Raw genomic sequence first — 21000 nt, 5'->3', positions numbered from 1 at the left:
ATTGTAATGCAACCTCAGCAGCAACTCATCCAAGCCTTCTGTAATATTAAAAAAAAAGAACAAATACATCTTTATTAGGCTGTTACAAAATGAAATGTTTACATTTTTAAATGACTTTTACAAGTTTTATTATTTATCCATGCAGAGTTTGGTTGACAATTTTTACCAAGCCCCATTGGGATCAGTCTAACAGAAAAATGACACCCAGACCTAAGAAGGGTCTTGTTTCCTTTTTGTACTTAGGGAGCAAACGTACATTACAAGGCAGGTCCCTACTTAGAACAAACCTCTGCAACTGCAGATTATGTCCGTCACATCAATAATGGTGCACGAGACGTGAAAATATTCCTTCTGGTTCTTTTCCATCTCCAAGGGCATCAAGAAAGCCTTCTTGTCTTCTCCTTTGGGCTAAAGCAGCTAAGGATTTGAAAGTCTTTGGCTCATAAATAGCCAAATCAGCAAGCATTCTCCTGTTCAGTTCCACCTGGCACTGAAAGAAAGTACAATCATCAGTTAAGAGGAGAAAACTTTAATTACAGAAAATTAAAAAAAATTTTAATGCGTGTTTAAGATGCATTAAAATTTGCTTCATGTTTTCTATCTGGAGCTCTTCGCAAGACACATGGTTCTTTTTTGTTAATCTCTCAGCTGGAAAGTGTTATCCGATAAAAACAGCAATATTCTTTATCATCACATATGTACCAAGATGCATCACGTAATCTAAAATACCGCATCCACAAGTTTGCAGAAAACCTTTTCACTAAACCCCAGCACCTACAGTTGTAATCATTTCCTTCATGGAAAACTACAGGTTATCTTGAAAGCTCTAGTTTTCAAATTCTAGCAAAGAAAGATAACTAGATTCCAAAAATAGATGAGAATTTTTACTGGAACAGTATTTTGCACTTCTGTACCAAACCCCAGCCAAGAAACTCCAAGCTCCTTGAATAAAGTACGCTCTCCGCTTTAGAGAAGCAGCAGACGACACAGAAGGTTGATTGAGTTAGCATGCCACTAGATGTCTGATGCAGATTTAAGGAGAAAATTCAGTTTTCAATTCCAAATCCTGTGTGTCAATTATGTTTGCATAGCTTTTCAGACTCTGTAACATTCTTTGGTAATACCACTTATTTTCACCTTAAAAAATTAAAAGCTTGGCTATCCTTTAGGGGCCTGATCTCAGGAGGTGGTAAACAGCAGCTTATTCCCACTGATTTTTATAGCAGTGCTTTGCATCCCAAGAACAGACCCTTAAAAGGCATGTAGCAATGAAGGAACTGCAGGATCAGTGCTATAAACTGCCATGTTTATAGCACACATGGAACAATGGGTAGATTATCTAAGGGCAAGATATTACAGAAACCAGATGCAGGCTGGACGGTCTTATGGATAAGTTAACCCAGGGACTGACAGATGCACTGTTCTGAGATATGAGAGGGGAAAAAATTGAAAGACATTTGGGAGAAATCCAAGTCTCCAGACAGAATACATTATTCTCTTAGTTACCAAGTGTCACAAGAGGAAGTATTAGCATAAGTTGGTTAAAACTTTACTGTTAGATAACTTTGAGGGTATGTGAATTAACTTATCAAGAGACTACTTTTAAGGTTTCTATGCAACTACTCGGAAGTCCTAATGGGCGGGGGGAAAACTTTGAGAAAATACTGAAGGACATTGTCACTTATGTATACTACTCTATACTATATATAGTGCTCTGCAGTAATGAGCAGGGACACAAGCTTTTACAAAATCAATAAAAACAATTCTAGTTTTACAACTCCACTGCAATCAATTTTACAATTCCCATTTTTGTGTTTGTTTTTTTAAAGACAAGTGTCTCAGCATTAAGAGTAGACGTGAGAAAGAGACTATTGAATTTTACTGTCCATGCTCTGAAATCCACAACAATCAGAAGACAATTTGGATATTTAAAATGTGCTTTTACTAACCCAAGTTCTATTTTTTTTCAGACTTCTTAAACTAATACAAGAGGAAGGCTACTCGATCTGAGCAAGTGAAGTGGATGCATGGGTAAGGAAAGTTTATCTGACTTACGTTGACAAGATCCTTTAAATACAAATGAAAATGGTGATTATTTAAACTTGGCAGAGAAAAGGTAGAATATAAGTCTGTTGATGCTTCTATCCTACTGAGATAAAACACTGCAGAAATAGATGTGATTACAAAACATGACTGTTACTGAAGTGATCAGGAAAAAGAATCAATAACCGTTCTTCAACAAAACTGTGAGGCTTTCTGGGTGTAAGTAAGTTTACCCTTACAGGACATTTGGACGGCTAGACACCTCAGTACAATTATTTTTCCAGCCAGCAACTTACCTTAGCAAGATTGCTTATAAAACCTGGATACTTCAAACCATGTTCAAGAGAGGCTGCTTCGATCCTAGTAATCCAGAGCTTTAAAAAAACCCAAACGATAGATATAAATAAGTTAACATTTCAGCTGACAGAGTATTTTTGGTTACAGAACTAGATGTGGATTTGCTCAGAGTTAACGAATGAACACAGCGTGTTCTGACAAAAATTTCTTCTCACAGCTACACATTTCTTAAGTTTCCTATTGCTGCAGGTGGCAAAGTACATGAGCTTTCAGCACTTATTCACCAGCACCGTGAAGCATTTTGGGATCCCCCAACCAGAGCAAGGGCAATATCAAATTGAGCTCTAGTTTCTCTTGCTTTTATTGTTTGCATCAGTGGTGCTCAACCTTTTTGCCCATTGGGCCCGACAGGCCATGGCCAGGCTTTGGCAGCAGGGGAGGGTGGCTGTATTAATTGCCACCATTTCCCCACTGCCAAATTTCCCAACCCATGGTGAGCCCTGGGGGCCACATCCCATGGCTCCGCACGCCACATCTGACCTTCAGGCTGGAGGTTGTTTTACATCTAATATTTGGGTCCTTACCGTTCTCATGAATCTCTTCTTCAATTTTCTGGCCTTTGTAGCCTTCACAAAAGCTCTGTGAATATTCCGTATGGCCAAACTATAGCAGCGGTTTTTTCTTCCACGAAAATGCTAAAGCAAAAAACACGAAAAATATATACTCCTTTGCATTTCTGTAGAGCATTTCATAATGAGGCTCTCCAAACAGCTTCCACTTTACAGGGAGCCAAGTTTTGGCCATCAAGCACCACACAACTCTTTATAGATGGGAGAGACAGCTCGTCTCCGAAGGACCACAATTTTCTCAGTGGCAGAGCACACACCAACGTGATCCATTTTAGACGCGGCATACAATTCAAACAGGCAGAAACCAGTCACGCACAATGAGCCAGCATGTATTCCTGCAAACCGCCGGGCCAAAGGGAAGGCCATTAGCAGGAGCACGACCCCGTAGCTGTACAGCTCCCTGCGCAACTGAGTGCCCCTACACCCCCTCGGAGACCTGCACCCAAAGGCATGTTTATGGGGTGACCCCGAGACCACCAGTGTTTCCTTTTGCTGCTTTACCGGTCTGTAAGGGAGCCAGGGGTTTACTGGTGTCTAGGGCAGCCCCTGCTCTTGATGGTGGGCTGAAGCAAGCACCAGCAAGCACAGGAAGGCAGGGGGGCTGGAAGGACCCCCACCACATCAACCCCACGGCGGGATCCCCCCTAACGAAACCATCCCCCGCCACGAGGAAGGTCAAACAGGCGGTGCATGTCTTTGCGGCAGCGGTCGCGCTCCGGGGCGCTGCTCCTCGGGCTCGGGGCAGCGGGGGCGCGGGGCGCACTCACCCGGGCATACTGGAGCTCCTCCAGCACCCGCCAGCGCCGCTCCGTGGCTCGGCACCGGATCCAGCGCTGCAGGCTCAGGAAAACCATGTCGGCCGCTGCAGCCCCCGGCGCCGCCCTCCGAGCACGTGGGTCCGGCTCCCGCCACCGCCCGGCCCAGCCCGGCCCGGGGCGGAGTCCCCAGCGCTGCGTCACTGGGAGCGGGGAACCCCCCCTCCCCGGCGGTGCGCGCCTGCCCCGGTTGCACCGCTTTATTATCATCGCAATGATGATTTCCAGTGCCCAAATCAAACCAACCGTGCCTTGACATACGGGGCGCTGAGCGTCCACCAGGCCAGCGTCCCACCTCCCCGGCGCGCCCAGCCGTGCAGACACCCCCTGCCTCCAGTGACCAAGTCCGGACCCCCCACCCACCCTGACCTTGGGCAAAAGGCCCGAAATCCCGCACCAAAGGCCAGGCACAGAGAGCTGGGGCGTGCGAGAAGGGCACAATCCGCGGGACTGCCCAGTTTGGATGCGCAGGGTCTACAGACTATCTATCTATCTATCTATCTATCTATCTATCTATCTATCTATCTATCTATCTAGTTGTACAAACATCTATCTATCTATCTATCTATCTATCTATCTATCTATCTATCTATCTATCTATCTATCTATCTATCTATCTATCTAGTTGTACAAACATCTATCTATCTATCTATCTATCTATCTATCTATCTATCTAGTTGTACAAACATCTATCTATCTATCTATCTATCTATCTATCTATCTATCTATCTATCTATCTATCTATCTAGTTGTACAGACATTATCTATCTATCTATCTATCTATCTATCTATCTAGTTGTACAGACATTATCTATCTATCTATCTATCTATCTATCTATCTATCTATCTATCTATCTAGTTGTACAAACATCTATCTATCTATCTATCTATCTATCTACACACACACATCTCTCTCTCTCTCTCTCTATATATATATAATTTGTATCCCAGGCCCAATTAGCCAAAACTAAATCCAAGAGTCCAGAACCATAAGCAGCCCTACTACTGGCGAACATCCTCCACCCACGCTGGGGGCCTCAGATATTTCCAAAACCTTTGGCGGGCATCCTACGTGCAGGCCCAAGCCCGGAGGCTTGGGGTTTGGATGCCCCCAAGTTTTGCCTGCCCTCAGCCATAAGGCCTTTGGAGCAAGCAAGGGAGGAGATCCCCATTTCTATCAACTGGGCTTAAAGCCTCTGTGCCTTGGTGGGTACTGAACCGGAAGAGCAGTTCTCCTATTTTTTTGTGGATTTTTTTTTTTTTTAACTTCATGCAGAATCTAGCAAATTAGCACGCGGTCCAATAGTTGTATTTGTTTTTGCTTTGATCTTAAAACTGAATAGTAGAGTGCTGCCTCACTAGCATATTTGTAAGCCATCAAGTTTCTCTTCAGCTGGAGAAAAAGACGGGTTGGTGTCTATGCGAGGATGCATGCCCCGCTTTTCAAAATCCTAAATCCGCGCATGGGCTCGGTGGGGGGAGATACAGGCCTGCGCATAAAATCGTCACACAAGGGTTGCCCTCGACTGTGTCGGGCGTCGGTCCATGCTGCCCAGTCTCCTGTGCCACGAAGCAGGGAGGCAGCAGGGTCCCACTAAAGCAGGAGGCAGCCACCCTTGCAGGGGTGCCGTGGGTGGACTCGGACATTTGAAAGACGACCTCTAGTCATCATCCTTGGAGAAGCTGGGGTGGCTCTTTTTTTATTTATATATTTTTTTTAAATTTGTATCCAAGGTCAAATTAACCGAAACTAATTCCAAATCCAGGAGTCCAGAACCATAAGTGGCCCTACTACTGGCAAACATCCTCCACCCACGCTGGGGCTTCATGATGTTTCCAAAACCTTTGGTGGGTGTCCTACGTGCAGGCCCAAGTCCGGAAGCTTGGGGTTCAGATGCCCCCGAGTTTTGCTTGCCCTTAGCCATAAGGCCCTCGGAGCAAGCAAGGGAGGAGACTCCCATATCCATCAACTGGGCTTAAAGACGCTGTGCCTTGGCAGGTACTGAACGAGAAGAGCAGTTCTCCCGCAAAGTGGTTCAGGAAGACTGCCTTCTTGGACACGGATACATGGTATTTCCTCTGCCTTGTTAAGAAGTCACCACGCTTGATCTGAGCCTTCAAGAGGCTGAGAAGCATGTACAGCCATTTGCTCTCTCAGGAGAAACTCTCCCAGGGGTGATTTAGCCCTGACTGTTCCAGTTAGGCTGGGGGTGTCTGAACTCCCAGGCCCAAACCTGCACACAAGATGCCTGCCTGGATATAGGGAGTGTCTGAGTTCCCAGGCCTACTAGTCTGGGAGGTAGGATACTGGCCTGGTTGAAGCTAAATGACCCATGGATATTTAAAGACACGGTTAATTTGATTTGGACATTAGAAATAATAATTGTAATAATAAAATGGTGCAATAGGTGTAGGTGTCACATATATTATATATGTATGTATGTATATGTGTGTATATACATATAGTTTAGATGTACCTCATGTTATCGATAGAGACTTTGCGCTTTAGGTATGCACTGTATTAGCGGGTACCCAGAGAAGGTTTTTGCCTCGGTGCCCAACAATATTTCTTCTTCTCTCCTATACACACACTGCACGCAGCCGTGCCCTCTGCTTGCCAGCTGTTCTCGTTCTACCCCGGTAATAACTGCATTCCAGGGGCAAAGTTATTCCAGTTGTGATGTTTGTTCTGATTTTATAAGTAGGGAATAGGGAGAAGTGAATGAATGAAATGATCTGTCTGGGAGTTACAAACTTTTCTGAGTCCAAAACCTTTCAAGATAGCATGCAGGGTTTTATCCTGTTTGTCAACAGCTAGCTGTTGCTAGCCCAGCTTCCCCCTTGTGCAAAGGGAAGATAATGAGGCAGCATTGACTCTGCAGGCCAGTCCAGATAGAAGCAAGGAAGGCAGGTAGGGCAGATTGATTTAAAATCCACATGATTCAAAACGCTATTTTTATTCACAATGTAAACCAGCGAAGAAGAAACCTTGATTACACTGACAATCTTCATCTCAGGTTGCATTTGTATGTTTTAATTATTTTCTGACAGAAAGGTTGTCTTGATTTGGAAGACAGCTATTGATTTGCAACTAAATATAGCCTCTACAATAAATCTGGTATGTCTGTTTGCTAATCAGGACAGCATAGTATGTGTGTATGCATATTTATTTGAGCATTTTTAATGCCTAACAGCCATCTAGTCAGATTGTTATGCTTCACAATTTTATGGTATTAAAAATGGGGGATGACATATTCTTACTTAAAAGAAGCTTTTTTTTTTTTTTACTTGTCATTTGGAAGAATCCACATTTAGAAAGACATGGGAATTCAATTAAGAACACACAAAAATGGGATTTCGAGATTTTTTTTATTCATTAAACAAAATACCTACTGTGTTCTGGATAGCTAAGAGAAGAGAGTCTGCTTACCAAAATGTGTTTTGTATTTAACTAATGTATTTAGTAAACATAGGAAATTTGATTTGAATTTTATAAATTGAACTGATCCTTTGCGCCACCACGTTCTCCAAGTTCATAGAACTAGAGCCTCAGACCTAAGTTGGAAAGAGGAAAACTTCCCTGCTTTTCTCACTTCCAATCATATTTGAAACATTGAAAGAAAGAAAAAAGAGTTGAGCTGAAGCAGCTAAACTGAAAGAGAGAAAATATTCTCCTTGCCTCCTCCTAGTGCTGTCAGACTAGTTTGCCACTTCAACAAAGCCTTATCAAGTAACTGCCATCAATTCAGTGGGTTGTCTTGCTTTAAAATGTCAGCAGCAAACACATATTGCTTGAATATATATTTTTAATGTAAATGATTTTACTAGAGGATGGTATCTTAATTTGAAACGGGCTTCATCATTTCAAATGTAAGTAGGTTCACTTTTGAGAGAAATGTGTAAATACCAGATTTGAATAAAAATTCTGTTTGTTTATCAAATTGTCGGTTTTTGTTCGCCCTGAAGATCGAAATCCCCATAAGAATCTGGCTGGGAAGGCTCCCTGGGAATACCATAGTTGCCTACAGGGCTGAGAGTGGTAGCCCAGGGGGGCCGGGGTGGGGTGAGAAGTAGGGTTAGCTCCTTTTGTCCTGGCAATGTACAGCTAAATTCATTTTGCTCTATGGGGAGATTAATTATTGCATCGAAAGAGGCTCTGGGAAGGATATAAAGGGCTTGACAGTATGTTTTGTGATTGCTGTACCCCACTAATTCACCTCTAACAATCACTTGTAATCACTTTTGCCTGTTCTCTTTCCACACCTGACCCATTGTCTTTTGCCTTGCCGTGCTCATTGTAGACCCCAGTTGTACAATCTGCATGTAGGAGACCCCTGCACCCCCACAGATCTCTGCTGATTTCAAGGGCTGGTATCTAGATGCAGGGATGTGCCTGGGGGGGATCCAGCTGTAGGCTCAGAGCCCGAGACTCCAGGCTTTTGTTGAGTTAATAATGTGCCTTAGTCTATGCTCAGAAAGGGCTCTGTAAATGAGTAATAGAAGTAAATAACAAAGTGCTTTGACACCAGTGGCTAGAAGGGGCCATGGATGTGAAAATTATTGTAACGTGTTTTATTCTCTACAGGAGGGACTGAGAACAGAGCTGAATAAAATGATTCATCAAATAAAATATTGTCTGGATCATGTATTATTCAGCGGATACCTTATTCAGGAAAGCTATGCCGTTGAGCAATGCAAAATATGGTTTACTGCCATTGCTTGACAAATACTATTCAGCCACCTCTAACCGAGACCCAACCTTGTTTTCATTTAACTTCTGTTGACATATTTCTCTCTCTTGTCCCAGGTCTTTCTTTGAAATGGATGTGTCAGATCTTAACTGCAGGCAGGGAAGTGACTACTCAGGAGCATTTTGCAGATTGGAGCTATTTTTCTTTCTGGAAACAAATGATATTCTGTCTTTATTTAGAATCTTGCCCTACGGGGAGGCAGCAGGTGTAGTTATTACCTTAATAACAGCTTTTCTGATACAAGTGCCTGTAGCATAGGCTAGGAAGCACTAAAATTTGCCAGTTGACTCAGTATTTCTTTTCTGAAAGCAGTTTTATTAAATGTCCAGCCACTGAATAAAGTAACACGTCATTCTAACATACAAAGGTCTGTTCTAGGGAAAGGAGGGTGCCTGGGTTGGAAATAGTCTTTGTCTGATGATTTGCTCTTTCTTCTCCAACAAAACTAAACCAGTAGGATTTTCAGGCAGTTACAATGCCTACTGCCACGTGACAGCAAGCATTTTAAGGATGGTCTTGCTCAGTCTCGTTGCCTGGCCTATGTGTCTGATCACACTTCTCCACCTGGCACTGCTCTGCTATTGCTTTATTCCTCCCACAATCCTTTTCTGGGCCCCAGAATCTACCTCTTACATCCTCTCCATTTTGCCTCTCTTTATGACTTGGGATTCATATTGGTGTTCATTGGCTGTCTTTTCTCATAGCAAATGCATCACTGTAAATGGTTTAATCTCATCCATAGTATTAAATGCATATTACAGCGGTACATTGTTAAAGACAGAACCCCTTAATAAATCAGAGCATGATTCATCGATTGCACTAAGGCTCCCTAACAGCAGTCTAGTCGTACAAAGGTGCCTTAAAGTTGGTGTAATTTACCTGTAAATATGTATCACAGCCATTTTGGGGCTCCTTTGCAATGCCAAATTTTATCTTTTAGTACTGGAGTGCTGGGATAATCTGATGTTTCCTTGACACAACGGTGTCAGACAAAACAGGAGGTTAAAATTGTTCTCTCTTCTGTCAGGCTGAGCTTACTGCATTTGGGCTGGAGGCTGGTTCAGCTCACACCTGCCAGCTTCTCTGAAGCAGATGGCGAATCTCCAGGAAATGTCCCTGGCAATGCTAGATCCTTTGCTGTTTTACTCCAGCAAGTTCTCAGGGAGAAACTAGCCCCCTTCCCCAGCAACAGCTGCACTAAAGGGAGATGATTCTTTTCCACAGCCAGGTGCAGCGGGGTTTTGCTTAGCCAGCCAGCAGCATTGATGTCAGCTCCATGCTCCAGGAGATAACTGGCTTCCTCGCTTTGCCCATAGTAGGCAGCTCTGTGAAGTGGGGTCAGATTCAAACCATCCTTAGCATTGACACCAGCTCCTTCCTTAACCAAGAGGTGCACTATGGCTAGGTATCCTCCAGCTGCTGCTTTGTGGAGAGCTGTGCAGCCATAGTGGTCCTTCAGGTGCACATTGGCTTTGCCTTTCAGCAACACTCCTGTAATCTGGGGAAGAGGAAAGAAAAAGTGAGTTCATGTTGTGGCAGCCCACAAAGGAATGGGTCCCACTGAATCAGTGACAGTAGGGCCAGGATTTCAGTTTAAGCATGTAAGCATTTTAGCAGTCTGCTACTCTGAGAAGTTCTCAAAGGGGCAGAGCACGGTAGATTAATTTTTATTAGTGAAAACTTCTATGCAGAGACAATTTTTCCTGATTCATTAGTTTAATTTTAAGTCTGCATTAGCTATTTCATTCATAAAATCATAAAAATTGACTTTCTAGAATCATAGAAAGTTAGGGTTGGAAGGGCCCTCAGGAGGTCACATCCACCCCCTGCTCAAAGCAAGGCCATCCCCAACTAGATCATCCCAGCCAAAGCTTTGTCTAGCTGGGTTTTGAAAACCTCCAAGGATGGAGCTTCCACCACCTCTCTGGGTAGCCTGTTCCAGTGTTTTACCACCCGCCTAGTGAGAAAATTCTTCCTTACTCCTCTCTTCCATTGTTGTATCTCAAACCCACCATCTGAATTCCCGCCTGTGTCCTGATCATTGAGGGAGGAAATCCCCGACTCATTTACTGTCCCTGCAGAGAGACCTCATGAGCACACACTAGGTGTTCACATGCCAGAAGTTATCTAGTTCTATACAAACAGCCAACCAGTCAAAGTAACCTTGTATTAATTCAGGTTCATTTTTTCCATGCTGAGGCACATCAGAAGACAGAGGACAATCAACAGGAAAAGCTGTATGTATCTGGAAGCTATAAACAGCATCCATGGTCCACAGCTGAGAATATCAGCCAGGCTTGTCCTACGAACAACTGAGTAAATCAGCATCATTGTTCATCTCAGACCACTCTAACTGAAGAAGCTGGCTGGAGAGAATCTGGTGGCCATCTTTCCTATCTCGCTGGCCCTGATCAATGGATAATGAAGTATCACCATGTTACAGACCTACCTCTTGATCACCGTTGTCTGCAGCAATGGCAAGTGCTGTTCTCCCCAGCCCATCCTTGACATCGATATTGGCCCCCTTTGCAAGCAAGAACCTTACAACGTCACTTCTTCCAGTCTCTGCTGCCACGTGCAATGCTGTGATGCCTCCATCACTGCCCAGGTCTGGGGAGAGGCCGTGGCACATCAGCAAGTCCATGACATGCAGATGGCTGCTCACAGTCGCCCAGTGCAGTGCTGTCCACCCATTCGTGTCCCTACTGGCAGGATCTGTGCCTTGCTGTAGCAGCAACTGCACAATGAGGGTGTGACCACTGGCTGCTGCGCAGTGAAGTGGGGTCAGGCCCGCTATGGTCCCTGCTGTTGCTGAGGCTCCTCGAGCCAGGAGGAACTCGGTCACTTGGGTATGGCCATTCCAGCTAGCATGGTGCAGCGGTGTGTAGCGTGATTGATCCATGGCATGGACTGCAGCTCCACGCTGCACGAGGAATTTAACCATGCTGAGGTATCCGTTCAGTGCGGCACCGTGTAAGGGCGTCCATCCATTTTGGTCTCTAGGTGGGTTGAAGCAAGGAAAACTCAAGGTGTTTACGTCAGAGAGCGACAGGCAGAGAACAAGCAAGACAAGCCTGAAATAATACAGCAGCTATCGGCCAACAGGTGCTCACCTGCTCTCCATCATTGCCCCCCGCTTCAGCAGCTGCTTCACCAGAAGTGTGTTACCATTCCAAGCAGCCAGGTGCAGATCCCTCCACACACAGGCTGATGATGTGTTATTCTCCATCTGCCTAACCGATGTGGAATGGTTCTCCGTTGCATCTTCTTCCAGCGTCACCTCCTCGCTCAGCTCCATCCACCTCCTCAAGAGCTCGGCGTCTGGTCTCATTTCTTTTTTTGTTGTTTTTTTACAAGAAAGAAATAACCAGATGTATACTAATTTCATTTATTATTTTTTCCTCATCACCAGATGAGGGCATTACAAGAGTTAAGGGCATTAGGAACAGGTTATAGAGTCTCTATTGCACAACTTTGAATCTAATTGTGCCCCCAAACCATCGCTATTTGTTAGCCTCTTTGAAACAGATTAGGTGTTCTCATTCCATGTTTGGTGCTCAGCCTTTTCTCAATCCTAAAAGTCACAGATTAGGCTCTTTTTTGGTAGCCTTAGCAGAGATATGAAGGATTATATGGACAGTTTATCCTCAGTGTACAGGAAACACCTTTCAGAACAGCAGTGATGGGCTGGTGGGGTGGTCGGTTCCCCTTGTATCTGCTCTGGGTTGTGGCTTGCAGGCCTGTTACTCTGTCCTCTTTCACAAGCCCTCCATGAACTTTTAAACTTCCACCTGCTGTAGGTTGACATGGTCCCAGTTAATAATTCACTAAAGTATCATAACGTAAATCTATGTTTCTAGCCATGTTGGGAGATGCAGGACATGTACACACCACAGCCTGATGATGTGAGGCTGCCAGGTCCTCAGACATCATGCTGCTTCAGATAAGACGGCCTCCTGAATCAGAAGCAGCATAGCAAGATTTGCTGGCATTTGCGGGCAGGCATCATCAAGGGTGCAATACTCCACAAAAGCAGCTACGCTGCTTCCAGTTTGGAGCAGCACATTGGGCTTGAAGGCACTGTTGCCTGCCACAGTAAGTTTGCTGTGAAGATGTGTCTGCAGGTTGCAGTAGGTTTACAGACACATCATTCTTTAGCTCCATGCCTATTAACTATAAAACAATGGGAGGGCATTCAAACACTATCCCCTCAGCAGCACAATGACAAGACCAGCTGCACTTGTGTGTGCAAAGCAGTATTCTAATAAGGGATCTGCTGCCCCGAGTCCAAATGAAAAAGGATGATCAAACAACAAGCCCTTTGTTCCCCAAAGGGGCTGAGCTCACTGCTCGTGGAGGTATTGTTCCTCCATAAGGAATATCGCAGGCCGGCCCTGAGGATTTCTGGCTACTAACAGAGTAAGGAGATACCATTTGAGACACACACCATGATTAAAATCAAGTAAATCTCATCTAACTTCATGGAAGACTGTCGCAACAATAACTTTCCTTACCGCTCATTTTCCTTTCGCAGTCACGTGTGTTTCTTCATCTAGCAGAGGAAAGCTCCCGGGTGTGAGCGTACCCACTGCTTGATGGCTGCGGGGATGTTTCTGAGTGCCAGGCTTCGCGCGCTGGTTTGTTCATCCGGGATGGCAGAGTTTGCGAGCTGCTGGAGGGTTGTTCCTGTGTGCCTGCTAGCTGGAGGGAAATTAAACAGAGAAAATTAGGCCAAGCAGGGAAGAAGCTGGAGAGGGGCAAGGCTAGGGAGCCCTCAGATCATTCAAGCAGATTTGAGATGCACAAGACTGCCAGTGGAAAGGGTCAGTCACTCTCACCTTGAGCCTGTCCGGTCTGGTTAGGCTTAAAGCACGTAGGCTTTGATGACAGCACTGTCCTCTTAGTGATCTGCCCGTTGTGAGGTGCCAGGTGCTGTTTACTCAGTGACTCTGGAGGAGGATCTGGCTGCTGGTGGTTAATAGGATAATGTTGGTTTCCCGCAGGTATGTCACCGTTCAGCGGCGCTGCCTGCATTCCACCGTACAATGGGCGTCTCTGGGTCAGTGTCACACAGCCATTGCTCGCCTCATCTTTAACTAAGTCTCTTGCCAAGCAAACAACTATAAAATCCAGTTCATCAGCAAGCTGCGAGTCAGCTGCTCAGAAAGTAGGAATGACACTTAACTTCACTCCAGATCTACCCAGGCAGTTAAACAAAAGCTGTCTCTGATACTCTTTTTAAACTGCAAACTTTCGGACAAGCACCAACATGTTCCCCTGCCTGAGACTCCTCCAGTTACATGATAACTGGCTATTACTAGGCAGTGGCTCAACCTCTGATCTTCCAAACAGGGTCAAGTAGTTGTTTAGTTCAGCATACAGTATTGCTCTCCTGAAATTTTGCTCATATTCCTATACAAAGAATGGGGAAATTTATATTTATATTTCTTGCTGGAGTCACTTGATCCCAGCTGACTTCCTGCCTATGGCGGAGGGCGTGGGGTGTTAGGACCGGACCAAATGATCTCATGAGGTCCCTTCCAGCCCCTAATGTCTATGAAATAACTTTGCTTTCTGGTGCTTTTTAGCCTGAACAATCCTAAGACCTTTTACAAAATTCTCATGAAAAAAATAGGTCACATTTCCAGGGGCACCTACATCTCCTATTGACCAAAATTGTGGGTATTCAGTGAATGCAGACCCTGGATGAATCTGTCACTGAAAGGAAACTACTTCTGGGGGGAACACAGCAGCTGTTTAACAGCCCGGAAAGCCCCACTGCAAAGCAAGGAAGGGAAGAAGACTCCTGTATCTGATGAAACTGCACGGGGTGTTTAGGCTGGCAAGGTGCAAGCCACGAGGTTCAGAGAGAGACATCCATAATTTGTGGTGATCGTAAGAACAAAAGCAAGCTCCAATGCTTATGAGGGAGACCAGCCACTAGAATGATCTTAGTGTAAGAAATTGCCATGTGCTGATTCTCTCCTAGACGGCAGGTGGCAAGGAAAAACGGGCATCTGCCCTCTGCCTCCAGCTTCCCTTAGCGCATGCTTATTTCCACCTAGCACAATTCCTATGGACATACCCTAGCCACCCTCACGCTAGCTGGCTTGGGAGCTGCCAGCAGCCATACAGAACTAAGTATGGGCTGCAAAATCCACCTAGAGAGCCATGCCAATTTGGCAGCGGTTTGTCTGTGCTGGGCTCTGTGCTGCTGGGGCTACACGGACCTAGAGATGATTTCATGCACTACAACAAGGCCTTTGTGTAAGTCAGCATCTCCCCCCAGGTTTTCAGAGGCTTTGAAAGCTCAGTGCTGCATAAGAATTGCTAGAATGGCAGGAAGAGGTGGCTGCAAAAAACCTCCCAAAAATCAAGGTATGAATCATAAAACCCCACAAGATGGTGCTGTAGCTACAAAGACTGGAGAAATTGTTCCCTATCCAGGGCAACCTGCTTGTGTCTGGAGTTGGTGAACTTTGCAGACTATTTCTGAGCTTTGGGGTGATAGTTTGATGACTAGAAGAATAATTATTTTCTTCCATGCGGAACTGTGGTCAAGAAATACAACTCTCAGACCTCCGTGGGTTAAATCTGAGTCTCAGGAAAACCTGGAGTAACTACTGCATTTGGGGAAATTGCTCTGGTTTTATCTGAGACCACATGAGTGAACCAAGATGCTTTTGGGAGCAAGGGAAGCCTGTGCTATCTATGTTTTTGGAATACAAGAGCCCCCAGGAGGTCAACCAGTAGAAATAGGGGCCTAATATTTATAGGAGAGGCAGACTTCATGAGTAAGACCCAGTTTTATTGGTTTACTGAGGCAGACTGGATCAGGTATTGCAGACTGTACAATACTGTAGTACTGGCAAAAATGTTATAGCCGTTAGTAAAAACTAATCCCAAGTATTCTGCATTTTAACACTGGCCATCTCTTCCCAGCTGGTATGGGGGGGAAGCAGGTACACCAGAGAATCCCACCCTAAATATCCTCTGACAATATTAGGAAGCCAAGCACAATAACTTCAGTATTAATAGTATCAGAAGTGAGGCAGTAGCAGTCCAGGGGCAAACAGGAGGGAGCTTATTCTACAAATGCAAGGAAGACTTGAGGCCTCACCACAAAGTGATTAGCTAAGCAGTCAGCACACAGAGAAATGTGTATCAGACATATGTGCCTTTGGAGGATGTAAGTCAGGGCCAGTGCATGTGCAGGGGGAAAATGTAGTGCTTTGGTTCTTCCTTTGTCAAAATCTGACTCTGCCCATCCCAGCTGAAAGAGATGGAAACAAGCAGCCGACCAGCATCAGTGGGAACTGTTTGTTAGACTGAAAAAAATAATCAGATGCAGGTATTCTTAGAAGCAGGTAAGGCCTGCAATTTTAAAACCAATGACATGTCTCTTGACAGCAGCTGGGAGTTATTATCCTAATCATAATAATAAAAAGAACATCACAAGCCTGAATGTCAGCTGACTACTGTGAAATAAACCCTTCTATCACCATCCGTCAGCTGAGCATACGCTGCCTCTCCATTCTGTGCTTTTTGCAGCCACTCACTGCGTGTGCTGGGTTTTTGTTTTTGGTGGCAGGATTACAGGTTATTGGCCTCATAGGTTGGCAAAGGTAAAAGGGGCCTCTCTGCCTAAGAAAACCTCCTGAGAATGTTAATGAGCTAGATGGAATCGCTCAGCCTTGAATACTGTGTTCCTTAATTTATGCCCGGCTGGTTTATCTACATTCATGATTGCCCTTGTCAGCCAAGAAACCTTTAACCCTTTAGGAAACACACGTGCAGTCATCCTCTTTGCAATTCTGCCAAACTCATTTGAGATGCTAGCAGGCTTAGCTGGGAGCACGGTCACAGAATGTGTCAGCCTTTGAAACAAAGTCAATATTACTTATTTGCATTGATTTTAACGCTGCGTGCTTAATTTGCACCTGTGAGGCCAGTGCCAGAGGATCTCAGGGAACAGACTTTCATCTGGGGGAAAATCCAAGTAGCTTTGCCGAAACAAATGCATGACAAGGAGCAGCTGAAGATCTGACCCAGCTCACCCGAAGTCACTGTTGCAGGTTGAGAAATAACCTCACTTTTTCTTGTGTTTTTTTCTTTCCTCACTGGCCGTTTAGCAACTTCAGGGACTGCAGGGCCAGTCATAGGAAAAGCAGGGGAGAGGGAGAAAGGGGAAGGCCCCCCCTGTGTTTTTTTGGGACTGAAACACAAAAGGATCAGAATAACTAAGCCCCCCTCATATCACTTTGAATCAGCTTCCAATATAGTCTCATTGCTGGGGTCCTCTGACCCCTGCTGACTTCCCGCCCCTGGGGCAGGCGGCTGGACCAGATGATCTCACGAGGTCCCTTCCATCCCTAATGTCTGTGAATCTGTGATCCCCATGTAACTTCCCAGCCAAACCAGGCTCATGGCTTTATATTACTCAATGGGACTTGTTAATTCCTTGGTGTAGTTTTGTAAAGCTGCATTTAAACGAATAAAGCTCTGCAGATTCACACCCCCGAGGATCTGCCCTGCTACCCTTCAGCGTTTCATCTTTGTTCCCTCCTTCAGGTTTGCAGGAAAAAGTGTTTCTCCGGTGTATACTCATCAGAGAAATTTTCCGAGTCAGTGGAGTGGCGATGGGCACAGAACACTTCCCTTCTGAGAGCTTGCCTACGTAGAGGAATTGCCCAGAATAACAGCAATAGAATAAGATATTTCGTGGCAGTTCATCTGCAAAAGCTTCCTGCATGGGCCCCTGTTCTGGAGTACAAATGATTTCCCTCCAGAATAAGTAAGTTCATGTATTATTTCAGTGAGATATACATGCAGGAAGCTCTTCTGGAATGATTATTCTGGCCAATGTCCCTTGGCACAAAAGCCTTAAGCCACTCATTCAGATCCAGAATGGAGCCCCACCCTGCAAACAGCTATAGACATGAGTAGTAACCCCGCTGTTTTTCCAGTGCATCACTCACATGTGACACATGTCTAAGTGTTTCCACTATTGGGGCCCTACAGTCATAGAATTAAAAAAAGTGAGGGTTGCAAGGGACCTCAGGAGGTCAGCTAGGCCAGTCCTCTGCTCAAAGCAGGACCAGCCCCAACTAGATCATCCCCTATATACCCTATACAACTATACTCTACCCGGTAGCCAATTAAAGACAGCCATTGAGGGTTTAAATATGAATGGCCAAAATGCTTGAGAAGAAGACCACCAAAAATGCAAGCGGAACATTTACTATCTCAGACTTTTTCCCCTACACCTTTCTACTTCCTAGTTCCACTGAGAACAAGAAGTATCTTGGCATAGGCTGTCCTTCCAGCCTTTTTTCAGCATCACCACCTCAGGTATTCAGAAGTCATGATTCTGGACCCCCCACTCCCAGATCAGGACTTAACGATCACGAGAATTTCAAAATATCCTACATGTTGCTGGCTTTCGAACCTTTATGGGCTGACTGGGAAATGTCCCCAAATGTTTCTCTGCAATTACAAGGGGCAGGGATACAAGAGTCCTCTTTTTAGAAACTAGAATGATGTATCTCGTGAACTCACAGGGCTCAAGATACAAGGACGCAGGGGAAAGAAATCGAATGTCACAAGGCCTGTGATGAAATCATAAGACTTCCCTTGCAGTTTGGCCCACCCAGAAAATCTGGATGTTTCTGAGGAGGCTCCAGGTGCTTTTCCCCTCCAAACTGCCAAGGGAGCCAAAATCTGCATTCCCACAGCTCCCTCTTGGGGATCTGAATGCTTGATCGGAAATTATTGCATTGATGGGACATGAGCCAACGTCTAGGGCTTATGTTTGCATAGCAGCGACAGGTGCCTGTTCTACTTCCCAGCGCACACGGAAGATTATTGCATGGGGACCCACACAGGGATATGGACAGCTGAAACTCAGCCAATGTACACTTCAGAGTCACTCATCGCGGCTGCAAGAGCTGGCATGCTGCCCCTCCAGACTTGCACAACAGGTGTGCATCTCCATTACTATGTCCTTCGTGGTCACTTATACCTGTGCAAAGGAAAGGCAAGAATGGCATGAGGTCCACCTTCATGGCATAACCAGGGTCCGAACTACACTTTGACTCTTGGGGGAGTCTGCAATAAAAATTAAACTGGTTCATTGATTAACAAGTCCACCTAAGTGAAGGAGCAATCCAATTGGAGACTCCCTCAGGTTATGATTTTCAGATCTTACAGGGGGGCTCTCATCTCTTATTGGGGGGCTCATTCCCCCCCCCCAAGCTCCCTCTTAATTTGCACCCTGGGTATAATTATAGGCCAGTAATCCTCAACCAGGGTAATGCAGCAGCCTGGGGTGCCTTGAGGTCTTTTCAAGGGTGCTTCAGGGTGTCACCCAATGTTAGCACTGTTAGGTGTGCACACAGGATTCACGAGATAAACCCAGAGACTTCAAATAGAAATCTATGGGCATTTGTACACGACACATGTGCAAGGTTTTTATAGCGTTTTATAGTGTTTCAACAGGATGCAAAAGAAGGTTTTTATAGTGTTAAAACCTTTCTCAGCTGTTGTGATCTGAGTTTTTTTATATTGCTTTATTATTTCTCTGTAGTCAAAAACCAAGTGACAACTAAGAGGTGGCATTTTCTCCCGTCTGTTGAGGGGTGCCTTGAGTCTAAAAAAGGTTGAGAACCACTGCTGTAGGTAAAACTGTGTCTGGATGAGAGTCAGGACTGGCTAAGGATGACTGGGACTTGGTCCTTGGAAGATGGTGGCAGCAAAGACCCCTGAGGTCACGCACTGTCCGGAGACACAAGACCCTGTGCAACGATGAAAGATTCAAGTGTTTTCCCCAAGAGTCTGGGCACTCACCCCATGGTGCCTGCTTGCAATCCCATGCACTGTTGCTTGAATGAAGGGGCTATATTCAGCTCGGCAGCATCAGCACAGCTCCGCAGACATCAGGGGAACTGCGCTGATTTGCACCCACTGAGGATGCTGCCAATTATTGCTTCTCCTCATTTCTTGCCCTGAGCTGTAGAGTAACATTTCCAGGCACCAGCAAACAGCAGCTGTGTTTTGCCCTAGAACTGGCTGCATTTCAGCCCCAGGGGGAAGCAATTCCAGCCTGTGCCTAGCACAAGTGTTTCATGGGGGCGTCGGTGCCCAGCTGTGTATGACACCAGCTTGGCATCATCTGCCACCTCTGTTCTCATTCTGAAACAACACTCTTCATCTGGTAAAATGAGCGCTCAGATCAGGCAAGTTCACCACATTCCCTGCTCGGTGATTTATCCTGATGTTCTGCCTTGAATCTTCCTCGGCTCTATTCAGTCCCATCACGCTGGCCTTTTTTCATCCTTCCTTGCCAACAGACTGGTGCCTTTGCCTTTCTAGTCACCAGGGCACATTGCTGTAAAGTGCTGAAGACATTCAGAAATGGCATGTCCCTCTGTTGGGCTGCACGGACTCCAGTCGCTCATTAAGAACTTTTTAGCAGGGCAAAGCTAGAATTGAAACCTCCGGACGTGAATCACTGCATCGGCCGGGTCCAGCTGCTTCCCTGATGGATGGAGCCAGCACTGTGATGAATTTACGCCTCTCTTTTATTTTTTTAAATGTTCTTATTGATGGGAAGGACTGACACAAGTCCTCACCCAATGTCACTGGTGTATTTTACTGGGGCAGGAGATAAGGCAATCGACTTAGGGTGAAGATAGATTGGCTGACTCAGAATATCCTGGTTAAAAGCCGAAGGACAAAAAGATTAAGCAGGTCCCTGAGAGACGAGGAAATAAACCCTTCGAAGATGCAAGGATGAGCTACCGGCAAGTTTATCGCTGCGTGACCAAAGGAGGAAGCTGGAAGGAGCTGGACGGATGCAATAGGAGCCAAGTGAGAAGGGGAAAACAAGGCACAGGACTTCATTTCCCATTCACTTTAGGGTAATGGCACTGACTTCAGTGGAGTTGTTCCCAGTTTATACTTGGACTGGAGGAGAACGAGGTCCTATGTTTGGTCACCTCTGTGCTGGTCTCTTCCCCTTCCTTAGTGTCCATGTCCCTACCCGGATAAGGGCCATTGGATGAGAAGCTCTATGTAGAAGCTAGGCCTTGCTCAAGCTGCCTTGGGTTTCTGTGGTCTGGCCTGCCCTGATGTCCTGTCCCACTTCATCTCCATTTCAAGCCACTGTGGTGAAATCAGTGCATCCCCCTACCCCCAGCCTGGCGCCATTTGCTATCGGATAAAGCTGAGTTTCTCTTTGTGAACCTGATCTAAGCCCCCCTTTTCACTGCTATGCCAATGGGGGGATGGCCGAGCTGCCCTACCCTGTGCAGCAGCCCCGCGCTGCCTTCTGCTCCAGGTGAGACATGCACCAAGTCATGGCATGACCGGACCAGCTCTAACAGGAAACATAATTTCTCAGCTACTATTTGGCCAGCTCCATCATTTGCGAATGGGATTCCTGGAAGCCTGGGCTTTGCTTCCCAC

At 45.6% G+C, this 21000-nt stretch overlaps 2 protein-coding genes across 3 annotated transcripts; both read right to left on the bottom strand.

The window, feature by feature from the left end:
* Window positions 1-46: 46 nt before the first annotated feature.
* MRPL20 (mitochondrial ribosomal protein L20) lies at window positions 47-3859 on the bottom strand. The gene is made up of 4 exons (XM_006263013.4): window positions 3737-3859; window positions 2925-3035; window positions 2340-2417; window positions 47-490 (listed from the first exon to the last, which is right to left on the bottom strand). Exons 1-4 carry the CDS (start codon window positions 3821-3823, stop codon window positions 317-319), a joined length of 450 nt encoding a protein of 149 aa, XP_006263075.3. The 5' UTR covers window positions 3824-3859; the 3' UTR covers window positions 47-316.
* A 4970-nt stretch (window positions 3860-8829) lies between these two features.
* Window positions 8830-13771, bottom strand: ANKRD65 (ankyrin repeat domain 65). Of its 2 annotated transcripts, none has more exons than XM_006263012.4 (5): window positions 13374-13771; window positions 13050-13236; window positions 11649-11868; window positions 10985-11534; window positions 8830-10033 (listed from the first exon to the last, which is right to left on the bottom strand). In XM_006263012.4, the coding sequence occupies exons 2-5, from the start codon at window positions 13054-13056 to the stop codon at window positions 9596-9598; spliced, it is 1215 nt and encodes a 404-aa protein (XP_006263074.3). In that variant the 5' UTR covers window positions 13057-13236; window positions 13374-13771; the 3' UTR covers window positions 8830-9595. The 2 variants fall into 2 exon arrangements, with proteins under 2 accessions (XP_006263074.3, XP_019349591.2); XM_019494046.2 differs by having other exon boundaries at window positions 13050-13232.
* Window positions 13772-21000: the final 7229 nt, after the last annotated feature.

This window comes from Alligator mississippiensis, chromosome 13, assembly GCF_030867095.1.
Source record: "Alligator mississippiensis isolate rAllMis1 chromosome 13, rAllMis1, whole genome shotgun sequence".
Lineage (NCBI taxonomy): Eukaryota > Metazoa > Chordata > Crocodylia > Alligatoridae > Alligator > Alligator mississippiensis.
The sequence above is the reverse complement of the archived record's forward strand: the minus strand, read 5'-3'. Positions and strand labels throughout refer to the sequence as shown.